This window comes from Amphiprion ocellaris, chromosome 3 (genome assembly GCF_022539595.1).
Source record: "Amphiprion ocellaris isolate individual 3 ecotype Okinawa chromosome 3, ASM2253959v1, whole genome shotgun sequence".
NCBI lineage: Eukaryota > Metazoa > Chordata > Actinopteri > Pomacentridae > Amphiprion > Amphiprion ocellaris.
Window position 1 is genome coordinate 9,831,310 of NC_072768.1, and position 19,307 is coordinate 9,850,616.

General features: G+C 40.3%; 1 protein-coding gene across 2 annotated transcripts; it reads left to right on the forward strand.

Annotated features, from left to right (window-relative positions):
* The first annotated feature begins 1,965 nt into the window (after positions 1-1,965).
* LOC111571939 (anoctamin-1) lies at positions 1,966-19,057 on the forward strand. 2 transcript variants are annotated; one of them, XM_035950560.2, is made up of 28 exons: positions 1,966-2,204; positions 5,332-5,501; positions 5,646-5,963; positions 7,210-7,305; positions 7,477-7,649; positions 7,800-7,854; positions 7,943-7,994; positions 8,131-8,186; positions 8,414-8,461; positions 8,827-8,891; positions 9,277-9,411; positions 9,514-9,674; positions 10,585-10,667; positions 11,168-11,179; positions 11,522-11,596; positions 11,710-11,766; positions 12,348-12,422; positions 12,916-13,117; positions 13,685-13,796; positions 13,880-13,937; positions 14,044-14,144; positions 14,256-14,419; positions 14,511-14,663; positions 14,875-14,927; positions 15,881-16,059; positions 16,872-16,977; positions 17,148-17,700; positions 17,829-19,057. In XM_035950560.2, exons 2-28 carry the CDS (start codon positions 5,355-5,357, stop codon positions 18,494-18,496), a joined length of 3,957 nt encoding a protein of 1,318 aa, XP_035806453.2. In that variant the 5' UTR covers positions 1,966-2,204; positions 5,332-5,354; the 3' UTR covers positions 18,497-19,057. The 2 variants fall into 2 exon arrangements, with proteins under 2 accessions (XP_035806453.2, XP_023131148.3); XM_023275380.3 differs by having other exon boundaries at positions 1,972-2,204; positions 17,148-17,718.
* Positions 19,058-19,307: the final 250 nt, after the last annotated feature.

Here is a 19,307-nt window from a genome sequence, read left to right on the forward strand (position 1 = left end):
CATGTCCAGGCTAGTTATAGAGCATTTCCTGTCCATCCAACAGGTGGCGCTATGGCTGTGGCTGTATTTCAGCATGTGAATGTCATCAGGGCAGGACTCTGATCACACATGTAAAGTTTGAGGCAGATTGGAGCATGTTTAGGGCAGTTACACAGCAGTTGATGTTTCATGGCAAATCATCAAAGTTCAGGAGGCCGCCATGGCCACGCCCTCAGACTTAAGGTGAGCATTTTGATAACTTTTGATCACCCATGCCTGGAGTACATCCTGGCCGAATTTCCGCTCTCTCGGTGTTACCCTGTTTGAGTTTATAGCTTTTGAAAATGTCTAAAAATGACCCAAAATTTTCAAAACATATGACATATAATTCAAAATGGCCGACTTCCTGTTGGGTTTTGGGCATGGGTGTAAATTACATTTTTGTGTGTCTTGACGAGTTACATATGCCTACCAAGTTTCATGATTCTAGCTAAAACGTACTGGCCGTAGTAACTGTTTGAAAATTTCCAGGTGGCGCTATGGAGCCATTTTGCCACACACATGTGCAGTTTCCCTAAAATATCAAATGGGTTGCCGGTCCAGATATGTGTGGTAATTTTGGCGAGCATTTGAGCATTTTTAACCTATCAAAAAGTACTTTGTTTATTACGGCAACGATGCGTTGCCACGGCAACAGTGTTTTATGAATCGTCAAAATCTTCACACTGTGGCATCGTCTAGGCATAACCAGTCAGTTGACCAATTTTCAAGATGATATGACAAAGTTTCCGGCAATGGTAGGTGCAAATGTAATGACAATTACTTCCTGTTGCCAATAGGTGGCGCTATGAGTATTTCTAAATTTATGAGTGTGGTTGTGTTCAGACCCGGACTGGTGTCCACCATATCAAGTTTGGTCCAGATTGGACCATTTCCAGCTGAGATATTAATAATTCAATTTTCATGGCGAGAAATCGAAATTCGCCGCGCCGCCACAGACACGCCCTTTCATGACTAGCCACCATTTTGTCTGGGAATCATCATCAATGTGTTCTGGCTTATGTCACAAAATTTGAGGTGAATCTGATCAACGTGCTAAGAATAGTACATCAAAGTGTGAAAAATGTCAGTTTCCTGCTACCACAAGGTGGCGCTATGACTGTGAATGTATATAACCCCATGGATATTGTCAGGGCTGGACATTGATCACACGTGAAATTTCAGACAGATTGGAGCATGTGCAGCTGAGTTAGACACCACTTCCTGTTTCATGGCGAAGGATCCATTTTTTTGGGAGTCACCATGGCCACGCCCTTTGAAATGAGATGAACATTTTGATAACTTTTCATCAGGTCGCGTGTTTGCATATATTGGCCAAATTTGACGTCTCTCGGACTTATCCTCGATGAGTTATTAATGTTGAAAAATTTACAGCTAATTCAAGATGGCCGACTTCCTGTTGGGGTTAGGGCGTGGTCATGATTGACTTTTTTGGGTTTCCTGATGTGCTGAATATGCATACAAAATTTTGTAGCTGTACATGAAACATCGTGCAAGTTGGCCTAATGACCAAATTTTCAATTTTCCAGGGGGCGCTATGGAGCCATTTTGCCCCACACATGCGCAACTTCCCTAAAATATCAAATTTTTCGCCAGTCCTGATGAGCATACCAAGTTTCACACGTTTTGGGGTATGATAAGGCCGCCAAAAATGGCGATTTCCCGTCGCACAAAGAATAATAATAATAATAATAATAATAATAATAATAATAATAATAATAATAAATAATTCCTTGCATTCCAATAGGGTCTTCGCACCATTCGGTGCTCGGACCCTAATTACAACAATTAATACATGGGAATTGACATTTGTCCCCCCATTTGAGACCGTATCATTTGCACACTGACGTTTTGTGTGTTTGTCATCAAAGAGGCATGCCTGCAGATGGTAGCCAAGGTTCAGCTTCAATCCCGGTCACCTTTAAGCTCTTTCTTCCCTTCTTGGCTCACACACACATGCGCCTCGTTCATCGGTAATATGCTTCACACCTTCCTTCTCACCCGCATGGAACGGTCAGGGAATTAGCCGCCCTGTCCGCGCGCAATAAGCCAGGGGTTCCGGGAGCGCGCACGGATTGTCCACCATCTCAGCCCCTCAGGCGGTGCACCTCGCATATCTTATCATCCATCTCCATAGCGAAGAAACTGATCCACCGCGACTACCGGTGAGTCCAAGTCTCACTTTTCTTTCACATGAGGCGTGATAAAAACTCCACACTTGACCTGTGCCACTTTTACTGTCTTGCGCGTACTCCCCGGTGTCGCCTTTGGCTGCGTGTTTTCGCACTTCGGCACTGTGTTTTTTCCCCTTTTTTGATATATATCTTTTCGTGTGTACAGTGTCACATTAGCAAAGCTTGACCTAAACATTTGCTTGTTTTATTTACATTCTCCGGCGGCTGCAGTGTAGTTTGTGAGAGGCTGCTTAGGCTGTTTTTTCCATCCGGCCATCTGCGTGCGCACAACTGTTGCGCACGCGAAGAATTTAATTAAACACGTATCTATCGAATCAGCGGCTCGTGACAACTGCCCGGGGATTAATTAGTCAAAATGGAAACGAATTAATTTGATGTGGTCAGTGACGTCAGTGTTTTTGGTCTTGAATTAGCTTCATAGAAATGAACTCCACCAAACGCGTGTTGCCAAAGGTGAAAGTTTGGAGCAGGTATATTTGATTCTTAACAGTTTACATCGTGAGCATTTGTTTGGGTTGTTGTTAATGTTCCTTGTTATGGTATTAAAGAGGAACAAGCAGCTGTTAAAATTAGCGATGTATAATCTGCTGTATTCTAGGAGACACATGGTATTAGAGCAGCTCCCCTGCAGCCCTCTGCCCTGTTAACGTTAGAGAGTGCAAAGAAGCAGTTTATTGAAACTAAAGCACCAGAGTCCTGCCATGCAAACTTCAGCCCCCCAACAGATGTTCTATGACCTTGCAAAATCCGTCACTGACATAATTTTTGTCCTTTCTCATGGAAATTCTTGCCTCTAAAAAAAATAACAGAGAACAATGGAAACGCGAGTTGCAGTTTTTATGTGATTTTTATAGTTATCTTTATTCATTTTCCTCGGCTGGTGCAGAAAAACATTGCAGAAAAAACAGAATAAGAAAGTGCAAGACAATATAGACAAAATCCAGTTAAATACACCAGATATCGATAAGTATCGATATAAAGTATAAATCTCAAATGAGGACAATAGATTTTGTATCATATATTTGTTGTGTTATTTTCTGGATTATTTGAAACTGATCTTCAAAATGTGTATCTGCATGCTGCTGTATTTGGCTGAACTCAAATTCTGAATAGTAATGATCTCCAGCATGGTTGTTCAATCACTGACATTCTCATAGATGCTCTGTTTAAGTGTCTGCAAAATGTGCATGCATATTGATTTGTATGAGTAATATAAGCATTATAGGAAGCAGCACGAATATCATCCATTAAAGAGAAGGAATCATGAGTAATGAACTAAGTGACTAATGCACTACACATGTAACATGTGGCTACCTACAAATGAGACAAACAAACTGAGACCTTTTTGTGTTCCTCTAAAGACAGAACTCGGCAGCATTTCTGTTTTAAACTATAGTTGTGTTATAGTTGGACCCTGGTTGTACTGCTCACCCACATGCATTGCAAGAAGACGTCACTTTCTTTCAAGAGAGTCACATGTCAACATGCTGGGAACCCGATTTAAACACCGCTGTGTCCTTGTGAATTAAGAGTTTAGGTGAAATCTGTTTGACCTGCTGATCTCTAGGAATATATTCTCCATTTCCATCTTGGCTCTGTGTTTGCCAACACTTGGTTAGCAGGGATTAACGCGGATAGTGTGCATATTACCAAGGGATTGACTGTTGAAGCACTCTGGATGTTGCTGTGCGTCTTGTGTTAGTGCACTTGCATCTCTCGTGGTTTTGTCTAGTGTGTCAGGTGGATTGAACATGCACTGAGCATGTAGTGCAGATATATTCTGGAACCAACTATTGTGGAATACCAAATGTTATCTTACCACCTCAACGCTAATTGCTTAGACTGACAACACATGCATTAATGTATGTTTTTATTGATTTAATCTGCTCAATCTGCTCAAAAGAAAGCTCAATCGTGCAATGAAAGAAAAAAAATGGCAATATACAAATTTACTACTTAAGAAGAATTCACTCATAGATCAGAGGGTCTTATTACGCTCAGCTGTAAAATGAGAATTATACAGCAATAACAGTAATGTCAGTGGAATTTCTGACGCAACATTTGAAATAATTGTCTCTTTTTTTGTTTAAAAATATTTGTAAGAGGAACAATTTTCATGGCATGAGTGAACTGACACAAGTTTCAAAAAACTGTTCAGTCAAAAAAATATCACTGTGTTCTCCCAAAATAAATGATATTGTCTTGTACGCACTGACAAACATATCCAGGTCTGATTGTGACGGACTGTAGGGACAAAAGCATATAACAAAAGCACAGACTTGTGCAGTTCCTGAGCTTGATGAAGACTTGAGAGGCTGGACTGCACATTTTATGATGTTTATCACTTAGACTTGCTTCATAAAATTTTTCTGTGAATTTAAGTCTGGAAGGGTGCTTCTAGTGATGTGAGTCTACTCAATGTTCTGTCACCACTTCACTCTTTAGCTCCAAAGAATGAGCCCAGTGACCAAATTCCCCTCAACAGATTGTAAACTGTGCCGCTCAGATTGCAGTGTGAGCTTAATCTGAGCCCACAGCTTCAATTGAGTAGAAAAGAGACAAGACAGCTTAACTTTGGCTTATATTTGATCTGTCAGTCTAAAACAGCTACTACTGTTTGTTTTCTCACACGTAATATCAGACAGTAAACTCAACCTAAAATCATTCTACAGAGCTGAACAAATTTATTTCTGCCTCTGAAAATAAATCCACCAAAAAAAAACAATGTTTTGTTTCAATACTTGTTTTTCCCTCATAGTTACATTTTACAATTGATTGTAGAATCGCACAAAATAAGATAAAAGTAAAAATCTTATGAGTCATAATTATGTAAACTTAGCTCCGACAGTTAATATCTCCACATATAATGACGTAGCATGACCTAATTATGATTTGACAAATCATAATTCAGATTTGTTCAAAAGGGGAATAATAGAAAATGACTGAATAAGACCATTAAGACAAGGTATTATGATTCTACTGGAATGAATAGGTCTACTATTAACTCATACTTTGAAATGATACAACCAGAGATGCCAAATCTTGTCAACTTGTCAATACTGAACCGGCTTTTTTTCCCCCTTTCACGTTCCAAAAGAGGGATGAAACGGAAAAGAACATATGCCCTTCACCACAGCAATGAGTGAGTCATCGTCCTTTCACTCAGCGAAGCTAGTTTCATTGGCCCACTCATTGTCTGAGCTTGGACTCGATGGAGCCAATGGAGGGCCTGTCAACCCCCCTGACAACGACGAACCTCCACCTCCGGTATGGTCGCATATTATTGCAAACAGTCACGTCCTGTGACTTTAACTTCCTGAAGCAATATTTTAGCTCTCCCTCACTTATGGTTTGTGCTGTCACACTACAGTGTATCCTGTGGTTTAACTCATCTGTGTGTTTGTTTGTTAGGAGTCTGGCATCGAGCTAGGCCCCGGGCTGTTTTTTGCTGATGGAAAGAGAAAAGTGGACTACGTACTTTGCTACAAATACAAAAAAAGGCGGGCATCTAAGCCACGTCTCTCCGTTACATCCAATGGAAGCTTACCCGTACCGATACCGATGCCGATAACAGGTCGATGGGACTCAGAAGCAGAGTCAGGGGAGGCAGGTGCACCTGCAGGAGATATGGAGGAGTCAAAACTGAGTGAGGAGGAAAAAGCTTTAATGAGGGAGGAGTTTGAATCAGGACTGCTGGAGGCCGGTCTACAGCTCGAGCGTGACAAAGAGGTATGAATCTGCTTGCTTTTTTTTCCTGCTGCACACTCCTGTAAACATTCAAGACCCAGATTTGTCCCTTTGTGATGTGAAATCCTGTGATTGGGCAGCTTCCAAACAGGTTAAGTATAAGACTTATCCCGTCTCCTGAACCTTGATGACATGCCTGTACCCTAATTAAAGGGAGAACTTCTGTTAACTGTAGGATATTTTAGGAAAACTATACCAGTAATTATAAATCTAATTACATGATTGTGTGCATGTGCACATGCATGTTTGTGTCCATGTGTATTTGTTTGTGAGGTGCCTGTGCGGTAAATCGGCTGCTGTTTTGGTTGAGGATTAACACTGCTCACCGTAAGAATGAAGCCAAAGGCCAGATTACAGGGCCTTATTAGAGAGTGATCCACTCCTGGGAAGTGTGTGGACTGGCACACAAAAGTGTTTGAGGGGGGACAAGTGGTTTTCATCTGGACATAATTGCTAGAATGATGTGCACAGTACTTACAGTGCACTGTATCAGAGTATAGTAAACTTGATCAGGCTAGGTGATGGCAAAGTTTTATTTTTAGGAAAATATACACCAACATTTGCTATGAAGTAAATCTTCATATAAATATATCTAAAGGCATTATTCAGTAATCAGTCGTGTTCGCTATAAAATTTTTATTTATCGACATAAACATTAATATGCTTTAAGTATTTCTCATTTGACCTCGTTCAGCACCAGATAAGCTTCAAGGTAGAGTAAATCTGAAGTGGTTGCAAAGGATTAATGCTATCACTGCAAAATTGCTGGAGACATGCAATCTGTGCAGTTTTACCTGCGTAGTACTGAATTCACTACAGTGATTGCATGAGTAGACTAGGAATCAGTGGTCTAGAAGCTGGGTAATAGTTTTTCATCTTATTAAAACTGATCATTGGCTACATTATGGTGACTTTCAAGTAGCTATTGCAGCTGTTATTATGTGCACCTTTCTACACTTTCCGGGATTGATCGGTTCTGGGTTTGACATAATAGGATTTCTTCCAAAAGAGCCTCATTATAACACAAAGTAGCATACTTACAGGTTTAGAGGAAGCTCATCTGGCCTCAGGACAAGAGACAGGAGGTATTTAATGCAAAGACAGTGAGTCTGATGGAGACGAATGCACAGTCTGTATTGGCACGCGATGCTGCTGTAGCTTAACGTGGTTTTTTTTTAGCATGTGTGTAGTGGACGACCTTGTGTGTTAATGTGTGTTTTTTGTCCAGAGGTCAAATTGCCTAAGTTTTATTCGGCTGCACATCCCATGGCCAATTCTCAGCCGAGAGGCAGAGCTGCAGAAGATCAAAGTTGCCGTGAAAAAGGTCAGCAGTTCCACAGAGTCATTTACATATTTTGGATATTCTACTTATATTTAGCCTGTTTTGAACATTTGCAGCAGATTAATTTGTACTAAGGTGCTGAATGTCAGAAACCTGTGAAATGTGACCGAGCAGCTCTTAAATAATTTTTTGTTACCTGTTTTCTTTGAGTAGAAATGTGAATTGAGGAAACGGACAGGCACAGCAGGGGCGTGGGATTCCCTTGTGACCAAAGTCAACACACCGTTTCAACCAGACGTCCCCGACTTTGACGTTCACAAAGACTCACAGACGAACCTCCATTTCAAAACCCTCAAACACCCTTTTATCAGAGACAAACTCCATCTGTGAGTAAACGGACAGTCGCGCAAACATGCAGTGAAATCAAAAAAACGCACTTTAGGAGTCACCTTTGTCAACACCTCGTTAACTTTATTGAACGGGTTCGTTTTTAAGGCTAATTTTGTGACTGCCTCTTGTTTGCCTGTTTCCTGCAGGTATGACATCAATTCAACAGAAACCGTATTTGACAATGCGACACGAAGCAGAATAGTGAGTCCAGAAACCAATACCTTATCATCTATTATTGACTGTAATGTTTTGTATTCTGTATTTCTTATGGTGTTGTGTTTGCTTTCAGGTTGCTGAGATAATTTCACGTACTACTTGCAGACACTCTTGCCAGACCACTGGTGAGTTCTAGCTTTTTTTTTTTTTTTTTAAATGTTTGCTTTGTTTTTTTTACTATTAAAGTGCATGATGTCAGTGAAATGTAATTTTTATTCATATGCCAGCAGTCACAAAACTGATGTGTCTTTGTGTCAAAAGGCATCAACTCATTGCTGGCTCGGGGCGTCTACATCTCTGCCTATCCTCTGCATGATGTGAGTAAAACAAAATTAGCAGCTTCAATGGACACTATGGAAGTATTTTTGCTCAAGTACACAATTTCTGTGTTTCAGCTACTGTACATGAATCACTTTATTTTGCCGTCAAGTACAGATTAATCAGTATATTTGCAGTATAGATGATTAAGGCTTTGCATTGAATGTTCTACACTGTAAGTCGGTGTCTCACATATAAAGATCTTGTCACTTTTTCTTTTATTCAGGGTTCATTCACAAGGAGAGGAAGGAGAGACCAGCGAAATGACAGACAGGTAAGTTGAGTTTTCAGAAATATATGTTGACAAGATGTTTTTAAACTGCCTACATCACATGCTTAGTGGAGTCAAAGAAGATGATACCATACATTTTTTTAAAGGCATATCTGCCATCACAAATGCATGTAACATGTTTGGTGTTTTACAATGAAACTGGACAAATTTATATAAGAACAAGGTGCTTGAGCTACTTCAAAATCTTTGTGTATTCAGAAGTGTTTAAAATCCTAATCATGAGTGAAAAAACATCACACATTTAATGACTGCCTTTAGCACTGCAAACTTAATTTAACCACCCTGACAGCCATTTTTGTGAAAGTCTCTCTCTGAGCTTTTTCTCTATGTGCTTGTGTGTCTTTAAGCTCCTCCATGAAGAGTGGGCCAACTATGGAGTCATGCATAAATACCAGCCTGTGGACCTGATCAGGTACTGAGCCGTTAGCTCAAACCAAAATAAATGTGTAACTCTAGCTTTAGCTCATGACTTCATTGTTCATTACAGCCGCTGCTACCAAACTGTTAAGGAGAGGCAGCATACTGATGATTCTAAGGTTCCAGCATGGCCAGATATTTAAAGTTTGCCTAAATGATGTTTGAGAAGCCTCCAGGGGGTTATTACAGTCCAAAGTAATTATTCTCTCAGGTTGATGAGTGTGCCGAGTGAATTTCAAGGAAGTTGTTCATATTTGCTCAGTAATTTCTTATGTGCAAAGTTCAAGATGAAAGTGTCTAAAATGACTTGGTCTCTCTGACAAAAATGTAAATCCTGCAAAACCAGGCAGCTAGTTCATACATTGTCTCTGTGTTTATAGGAAGTACTTTGGAGAGCAGATTGGGTTGTATTTTGCCTGGCTGGGTGTTTACACTCAGCTCCTCATCCCTCCCTCTGTACTGGGCATCATTGTCTTCCTGTACGGCATATTTACTGTGGATACCAATGTGCCAAGGTGGGTGGATAGAAATTCCTCAAACTCATGCACGCTCTTCAAACGTACATTATGTTATCACCACACAGGCGTTAATATTACTATGAATGTGTTGTATTTCAGTCAGGAGACATGTGATGACAACCTGAACATTACCATGTGTCCGCTCTGTGATGGTGTGTGTGACTACTGGCATCTGAGTACAGTGTGCTCACTGGCCCGAGCTTCGTACCTGTTCGACAATGGAGCCACTGTCTTCTTTGCTATTTTCATGTCTCTGTGGGGTAACTATACACTTGAATACACTTCCTTGAGAGTGTTAGTGCAATTGTATTTCAATAGAGCAGCTCCTAGACGCTGATAGAAGGACAGAAACGTTCATTTTTTTCATTTCACGGCAAACTCACTTTGTTTAAAGCCATGGCCATGACTGAAATCATTGTATTGGCCACAGTGATGCACAAAATCAATGTTCATTTCTGTCAGTAGGGGTTTATTCATCTGACTTACTGAGTGTAGACCACAGGTAGAAATTTGCCATTGACCATGCATTTCTAGCAACCTGCACACTGGAAATGTTGCAGAGGAAAGTGCAATAGTGTGATAACTGTGAATTAGCCACTGCTGTAGCATCCTTTGCTTAGCTCCATCCAAGACAACTGTGAATGGTTTCAAGAAATACAAACAAACTAGAGTGTTTTTCCTCCTATAGCAGACTGATAATGACATGCAGTTAGACCATTCAGTGGTCTACAATGGTCTGCGAGACTAAGATTGTATTAATCTTTAATTACTGTGATAATGGAGAAATTATCACTCATCTGTCAGAAAGAGACGATGAAATTATAAGCTAGTGCTGCATAGTCATGCCAGTGTTGCTCAGTAAAGACGAACTGGGTGGAGGAGTCAGATGCATTAGAGGATGCATAACTGGACACGACAGTGTTGATGTAATCCAGGATAACTGAAAATACGAGAAAAGCTACATAACCATCACTATCCACAATTTTCTGTTTAAAGAATGTTGGACTATTTAACAGGGAATGTGGCATAAGAATTCTTTCTGTCCAGTTTTTATACAGGACAGTTGGTTGAACATGGATTGCTTTATTTTATTTTTTTGTCAAAACTTTGTTGTACAGTTGAACAAAGCCAGTGTTTCGCTAACAGATTTTTGTGTGTGTCTTCTTGTAGCTGCTTGGTTCCTTGAACACTGGAAACGTCGACAGATGTGTCTGAAATACTCCTGGGACCTGACGAGCTTGGAAGATGAGGAGGTATTAAAATAGATTCGACATACTGTGTAGGTGCACGTTGTGCAATGAACACACCCATGCTATATGTTTCAGTGAACACAATCAGAGCATTTTCGGTTTTTACGTTTCTTTTGAAATAGAATGAATATTTTTGCCCGTGTTTTTCACTTGTTGTTTACAACCCAAATCAGTCAGGGTCTGAGTGTTTACCTCATGACTCAGGTCAACCATGATGACAGGCTGTGGTTTACCTTAAAGATTATCTTTGTATCAGAGCAGTGACCTCCCGCTGACACACATACACAAATACACATGGCTATGTATATAAACATGCGTTAACAAGACTCTGTACAGGGCTCTAATGGGATTGGTCTGGTCTTAAAGCGTGCTGCCCGGTTAAGATGATACAGAGGGGTCACAACATAAACAGACAAAGCCTAGTACAACTAAGTCTTTCTTCTCTCTTACTTTCTGTCTGTGTCTCTGTCTTGTTCACTTATTTCTGTCTGTGCTGCCTGAAGGAGCGAGTCAAGGTAGGCAAGTTTCTGTAGCTGTTGAATGTACACGTATGGAAATGAGAGTAAATGCAAAGTGAATCATATTCTGATTATTAAATGCAATATTTCTAAACTGCAGAAAATTTGACAATGCAAATTCTGAGGGAAAAATATTGAAAATTACATTAAAAATGCATGTTTTTGCTTTAAATTGCATTGTAGTTTTAATATTCAGTTGCCACATTAGTTATTTTGTGTTGACATATACATATCTTTGGAAATGGTGTTTATTGACTAAAAACAAAATGTGATGACAGATGCCTTACTTTGTGTTTTAGTTTGTGTTTTACTGTGCATGCATGTGTGTTTGCACTGCAGGAGGAGATGAGGCCTGAATATGAAGAAGCTCTACAGGAGAAGAAAGCTAAGGTTAAAGCAATGTCAAAAAAGAAGGTATATAAATACATCTATTTGCATGTGTATTTGCTGCAAATTCATGTTTCTAGTTTGCAACACTAATTGCACAATTTTTACTTTTATCTCTCTCTGGTTTTACTCTGTTTTAGATGGCCCAAGGTGGCAATGGTGTGGATGGAGAAATGGACCAGATGCTGGCCTCCCAGGTATCGCTGCACAGCTCTGAGTGACAGGACATTATTTGGACAGAGCTGCAGGGGGGAAAGGGCAGGGCTTTTACACTGAGGTGATTTAAGCTTGCTTCATTGTGACTGCTAGCAGATAATCTAATCCCATTCTGCTATTTATGTCCATTAAATGGAGGTACAAGTTTTTCTTTTTTGCTCCAAAAGCAAATATTGCAGTTTATCTCTGTTACTCATGCATAATGAAGTTTTTTTGCAGATTAATATATGCGTGTACGACCTAATGTTTGTTCATTATGACCCCCCCTTCACCTACAGCGGATGGTTGCGTCCAAAGCAGCTTACCTGCCTGAGATTAGCCCAGATTACTGGTGGACAGAGAAAAGGGAGGAGGGAGAGGAAGAAGGGGAGGGGATTTCTGTCCTTTCAGATGGAAAACATGCACCTGCCAGACAGAAAACATAATGTGTATGTGCAGAGCATGTGCTCTGCATTACTGCACATCACATACCATAATGCACTAAAGCATTTACTGATAAGTGTGCATGTGTGTGTAGTTATTGTGTACTCAAGTGATATGCATGTTTGTTTGTTTTTTACAGCAAGAACCAGAGTCATTGGACATTGAGGATCACCTGTCAGGTTATCTCATCAACATGTCCACTTTACTACTACTGGTACTTGCGTTCATACTCATGTTCTTCATTTTCTTATGTGCCAGTTGTGTGTTTGTTGATGTTAATATTCTGATAAATGGGGAAATTGGTCAGACCAACAGTTATAGGAGTTATTGTTATTTTTCATGATCATATCAGACATTTAATGGAAACCAACGGGTTTTTATTTCTGCCTTCATCATCTTTTATCTACGTTATTTTCTTCATTATTTTCCCATTCCATTAATTTATTTCTCATCAACCTACAGGTTCAGTAATAGTGACTCTAATCATTATGATTCAGTCAATTGGCTTTATTAAATCATATTAAGCAAATCTAAAAGAGAAAATAATACAGTTATAAAATAGTGATAGCAACAACAAGATGCTATAGTTATCTACATGTGTCAAATATTTCAAATGCACTATAATTGTAAATATTTGTTGTCTGTCCGTGCCGGAATTTGTCGTTTAACTCTTTAATGTTGTCTGTATGTGCTTTCCGTCCGCTCAGATGTTCGTGACCCTCTCAGCAGTGTGTGGGGTTGCAATGTACCGTATCTGCATGTTAAGCGTGTGGTCCGTAAACCCCGATCCGGAAGCCAAGGACAGTGTGAGGATGACGGTCACCACCACAGGAATCGTCCTCAACATGCTGGTCGTTCTGGTGCTGGAGGAGGTCTACGGAGCGGTCGCTGTGTGGCTGACTGAGCTTGGTATTCCCTTTAATGTTGTCGCAAAGTAAAACAGTAAATAGTAAAAGCTTGCCGCCATTTACAATGTTAAGTTTTCTTGTACAACAAAGGAAAAATTCCTGGTAGGAGAAAAAAATGTCAACGTGAGTTGGTCACAGATCAATAAAGGATTTTTGGTTGGCAAACAAAGACAAGTGGACACTGATGGCCGAAGATATGAAATACCTTATTTTAGTGTTTATCTTGTTAACACTGAAAAATTTGAAGGATGCATTAAAGGGCCCTTAAATTTACTAAATTCCAGAATATACTTGTCCTTTCTGTTTTGTAAAAAGACTGTTCTTGTGTTCCTTCTTTGAATAAGATCCTTTTCTAAAGATAACGTCTTGCTGTTGGGCTTTAGATTTAGAAACACATGACAAATACACTTTGAAGTGCACAGTATTTCAACATGAAAGGTCATCCATGTTCCCAGTATAGAAATTGGCATGGCAGTCACTTATTGTGAGTAAAACATACCATTATTAGAGGGTGCTTTTTTTCATATGTGATGATGATTTGCTTATATATTTGTTTTCTTCCCAACAGAACTTCCCAAGACAAAGGAAGAATTTCAAGAGAGGCTCATCTTTAAATCTTTCTTTCTCAAATCCATGAACGCCTTTGCACCTATTTTCTATGTGGCCTTCTTCAAGGGCAGGTGTGTTGCTTTTTTCTTTCTTTACTCAGTCACTTATTGTCTGTCTTCATTATTTTCACGTGACTGGCCCTCTCTTCATGCAGGTTTGCTGGGCGACCTGGCGATTATGTTTACTTATTTGGAAACTATCGCATGGAGGAGGTAGGTTTAGCTTTACACATTACTGATAACAGTTTTTGTGCATTTGTATGGATGGTAAATGTGCAACTGTATTGTAAGTAAATGTTTCTTTTTTTGCATTCTACAGTGTGCTCCTCCAGGCTGTCTCATTGAGCTGTGCATTCAGCTCAGCATGATCATGCTCGGAAAGCAGCTCATTCAAAACAATGTGTGTGAGATTCTCATACCGTATGTATACATTTGTGTTACTTCCCAAAACTGCTTAATCAATCATTTTTTATTCTATATCATGTGTTCTGAGTCTGTCCTCTGTGATGTATATCAATCCTTCTTTTGCAGCAAACTGAAAAAGATGTACAGAACAATACGGGAACAAAAAGGACAGAAAAGAGCAGCAGAAGATGAGGAGAATGAAACAGAAGAGAAGAGACAAAAGCAACAATTTGACAAAGATTTCATCCTTGAACCTTTTGAAGGTCTCAGTCCAGAATACATGGAAATGGGTGAGTGTCTTCCACTCTCTTGATTACTCCTTAATTCACTGAATCAATCACATATTGCCCTTTTAAACTATGTGTCTAATAATATTTACAGTAATCCAGTTTGGGTTCGTGACTCTATTCGTGGCCTCCTTCCCGCTGGCGCCAGCATTTGCTCTGCTCAACAATGTCATTGAGATTCGCCTCGACGCTTCCAAATTTGTCACGGAGATCCGGCGGCCCGACGCTGTGAGGTGTAAAGACATAGGTAAGGACCTCACATGAGAGCATGTCCACACTGTCCTCCTCTGTGTGAATGCAAAAAACTATCCAGGAACATCTAATCACTTTCTTTTTCTTAATTTCCCTCTGACCCTCCTTTTTCTTCCCTTTACACACATGCACACACCATCCACATCTGCACACATGCACACACTTTCCCTTTCCCTTTTTTTCTCTTTCCATGCTGCCATCTCCAGGGATTTGGTACAACATTCTCTGTGGAATCAGCAAGTTCTCTGTCATTACCAATGTAAGTCTGTGTCTGTGTAACCTTTGACCTCTTGCGAAGAATCAACCAACAAATTTACCTGCAGTTTATGACATCTGTTGCCATATTCCTGTGACACCTTGCAAAAATGTAGATACATTTCATCTATCGGGTTTTTGGGACGTTTTGTATTGTAATTCATGGTGTCTACTGTTTAGCTCAAACAAGTATGTAAAAGTAATTTCTTTCCTCGTAAAACATTTGCAAATCAATTTGTGCAAATGAGTTTGCTTTTGTGTTTGCTCTCAAGCAATCTTCTTCTTCCCTTCCTTTCATGGTGCATTTCTACAGCTCTGTGTGGCCAGCATGAGGATTAAATCACAAAATGTGGACACACGTAGACATTTCTGCTCAGTATTTCATAGGGATCCTCTAAGTGTCTCAAATGCCTTCGTAATTATGTTGCAGTGTTGTTTAATTAATAGTTGGCAATAGCTCATTATAGTCACAAAAACTTGCAGTTACATTTTTATGGAGATAAATTAGAGAAGAACAAAAAAAATGTATGATCCCAACGCAGCAACACTAATAAACACCTTATTGATACACATGTAATAATCCATGCCCTCAGGAATATTACAAAAAAAAGGAAATTCTGTTTGGCCAAAAATGAATTACTAACTCAGGGGGATTTTACCAGTTTGAAACAATTTCTAAATGACATCAGTAATTCAGCATAAATGTATTTTGTGACTCCAAATAAATATCACAACAGATCTGGAGAGAATTCACAAAATGTATCAACAATAATGTATTAACCATGATGTATTAATAATATTATTATTTATAGCCAGTATATGATATTATGTTAGATTATTGTTTATAAATGAAGCTTCAGGTTATACAGATAATTATAGCTGATAAACTGTTGATGTACCAGCAGTAATTACACCATAATATATCTTTTCAGTTTCACTCCTTATTTCTTCTTCTAGGCCTTTGTGATTTCCTTCACGTCAGAATTTGTCCCACGAATGGTTTACCAGTACATGTACAGTGTAAACGGCACCATGAGCGGCTACACCGAGCATTCACTGTCTTACTTCAACGTCAGCAATTTTCTACCTGGCTCGGCGCCCACCAGCACCCTGATCACTGGCGTCTCCATGTGCAGGTTAGAGTGACTCGCTTAACCTTGACCGACTTGGATCTTCCTTTAAATCCTTTAGCCCAACAGCTTAACCATTACTTTGCCTAAATCCCTGGAGTTTTCAGAAACTGCGCTATATGCTGTGGAAGGGAAGGTGAAAGGTTACTCTTAGAATGTATATATATGGAATGCAACCTATAATAAGCAAGTTAATTAACCACCATGAATTTATTTTTAGAATGTGAAAAAAAAACAAAAAACAGCTTAATTTAAAAACAAAAAGTTATTTATGCATTAGATTGTGTTTTAATTAGAACATTTTGATTTTGAACATATGCAACATTTTTCATTTTTATTTTTGGGCCATTTTTACAGTTTCTGCCAGATTAAGCCACCTTTGACCTTCAGACGACACAGATACCTACAAAAGTTTGTTAAAAAGTACGAGAGTTACGATTAGTTAAATTTTGAACAATTAATTATGTTTTTTTTAAATCAAGGTCAGTCACAATGTGTTTTTACCATTTTTGTCTGGCTGTTCAAATCCCCCCAAAATAGTACAGATCTGTCTCCTTATAAATTCCCTAATCTTGCTCTCTATTTTAGGTAAAACTTAAAATGTTGATGCTCAGTTTCTAAAAATATCTGAAAGCTTTTTAAAAATAGATATATTGAGGTGGGAACCCCCTGGCCGATTTGACATTGAATAACCTTGTAGGGATTTACTGGGGCAAATCTCTTTAAGAACAACCAGATTTTTTTTCCGTCTGCGTTCATCCAGAGTTCATTTCTATATTTTCCTCCTTGCTAATACTTAAAAGGTCACTGTCTTTCAGGTATAAGGACTACAGAGACCCACCTTGGGATGCCGACGCCTATACCTTCTCCAAACAGTACTGGTCTATCCTGGCTGCAAAACTGGCCTTCGTCATATTCTTTCAGGTATCAAAATAATTTTTTACAGCAGTAGTTCTGTTCATGTCTAAAAAGGATGCCTGATCAGAAAGCTTCTCCTTGTCAAATCTATAAATGCCTTGGTATATGTGTTAAACCCTAATGTGCATGTTATTAAAGATGCACCGATCAAACTTTACCCTGTCTTTTTTGTCCAGAACCTGGCCATGTTCCTCAGCATGCTGGTTGCCTGGATGATCCCAGATGTACCACGCTCCCTGCGGGAACAACTACAGAAAGAGAACATGATGTTGATGGAGTTTCTGCTGAATCAAGACCAGGAATCATGTGCCAAATCTCACACCCCAAGACACTCACTTTACCCCACCAGCATAGAGATTGTGGTGGAGGGACCGCCAGAAGACAAAGACGAGCAACAAGTCGAGGAGGACGAAGACGGGGTTGAGATCAATATAGGCGAGTCCAGAAGGAGCAGTGACAGCGATCCAGAGATTGGGAAGTCTTTCGAAGAAGTTGAAGAAAATGGACAAGAAGAGCGAGAAGGTGAAGGAGAAGATGAGGGTGGAGAAGCTGCACGGACAGAAATGGAAACAGATGGAGAAGAAAAGGAAGAGGATGGAAAGGGAGGTGATGAGCAAGAGGGAGAAGAGGAAAAAGATGAAGGAGAACAGAAAAAAGAAGAAGAACATGAGGAAGACGCAAAGGCAGTTGAGAACGAAAATTTTACTGTAGATCTGGATTCCTTCATGAGTGAGTTGGGCCTGTTAGGTGAGAGGAGAAAACTTAATGTATCACAACCTAATTTTAATGCTCTCTTAGATTTGATCTCAATCATGTTGTCTATGAAGTAAGTCTTGCTTGTGTTTCTCGTCCTTCAGATGAAGAACCCTCATCGAGCGCATCCAGAGACAAAGAGCTTCCTCGCTCAGGCTCCGAGCAAGAAAACCAGACAGACAAGAAGCCTGTCTCACTTCCATCATCAAAAAGAGGCTCATCCCAGAGTCTGAAGGGCTCCAGGGCAGAAATTACAGCATCAGACTCGACTAGAATCTTCTCACTAATTGCCCCTCCCCCCAAGGAGCAAGGCTCAAGGGCAAAGACCCGCTGCTCCACCCTGCCTTCCCGCCACAGAGGTGCTGAGGCTTGTTACAGCCTGCCACGGCCCAGCCACTCCACCAGCCTCACAAAGATCCAGCAGCCGGCCACGCTCACAACCCCGGTTCCCCTGGGCTCTTCATCCAACCCATTCTCCCCCGCACACAGCCCAGCATTATCACCATCACCATCAGCATCATCATCATCATCATCACAGCCCACACTGGCCCAACAGGCCAAAGCACCAACTGAACTATTTGTGCTGAAAGGCCCTCCGCCTCAGCAGCCACGCTCCAGGGGCAAGGCCCGGTGCTCCACCCTGCCTCCGCGACAACGAGCTCCGGGTCCGGAGGACCACTCCACAAAGCCAAGCCATTCTACCAGCTTTACAAAGCTCGGAGACCGCATTCCCCCTTCTCCCAGTGAACTGAAGCGCAACACACCCGTATGAGGAGAGCTGCAAGGTGAGGGGAAGAGACAGAGGGTGGAAGAGGGGAGGGGGAGGACTATCCAGATTAGCCTCTCCCGTCTGTGCCTGGAGCCGCACCCCTCCTTCTGTTTCCCCTATCTGTATACACCTGGGGTCAGAAAAGAGACCATCCAGATCACCTGAACCTCCTTTTGATCCTCTTAATCTTCACAGAGATATTTATACTGCTCAGTAGTTTAGGACTGATCCTGACAAGGAGAGTGCAGAACAGTTCAGAGAGAAACGTCTCTGAAACCCTCCTTGTCAGGTTCGATGAAAACACCAGTGGAACTCTGTGTTTTTTTAAATGTTTTTTTTGTTGGTTTGTTTTTTGCCCACAGCCACAGCTCAATAGCCAATGCTCCTCTGTTATTTTCAGCCCCATATATGCAGCAGTGCTGCCTTGTAGACCAGTTGAAGATGACAATATATACATTACAGCTAGTATCAACAGTTATGCTTGTAGATTTACTGATTATTTTTAGAGGTTTTGATATATAAAAGTTGTCACATCATAATAAATGAACCACATGTTTTTTATGATTTGTTTTTCGTTCTGAATTCTTGTGGTCATTGGTTGTTTTGTGTCGGATTTCAGTCTTGTTTACGTTCCCATAGGGGCTTTGACTATTACCAGGAGAGATGAAAAATTGGAGTATTATGCTAATTTATTATGCTGATTATACTTTTCTCATGTTCAGTATATATCAAGGCGACAAATAAGTTTTCAATATGAGACCACCAACAAAAAAACATTCACAACATGTTGCTGGTAGATCTTGAGAGGGGGATG

Coding starts and splice junctions, on each gene's coding strand:
- LOC111571939 (XM_023275380.3), top strand. CDS start 5,355: ATGCCCTTCACCACAGCAATGAGTGAGTCATCGTCCTTTCACTCAGCG. Junction 5,502..5,645: donor ACGACGAACCTCCACCTCCG/GTATGGTCGCAT, acceptor TTTGTTTGTTAG/GAGTCTGGCATCGAGCTAGG. Junction 13,118..13,684: donor TGTGTGGCTGACTGAGCTTG/GTATTCCCTTTA, acceptor TCTTCCCAACAG/AACTTCCCAAGACAAAGGAA.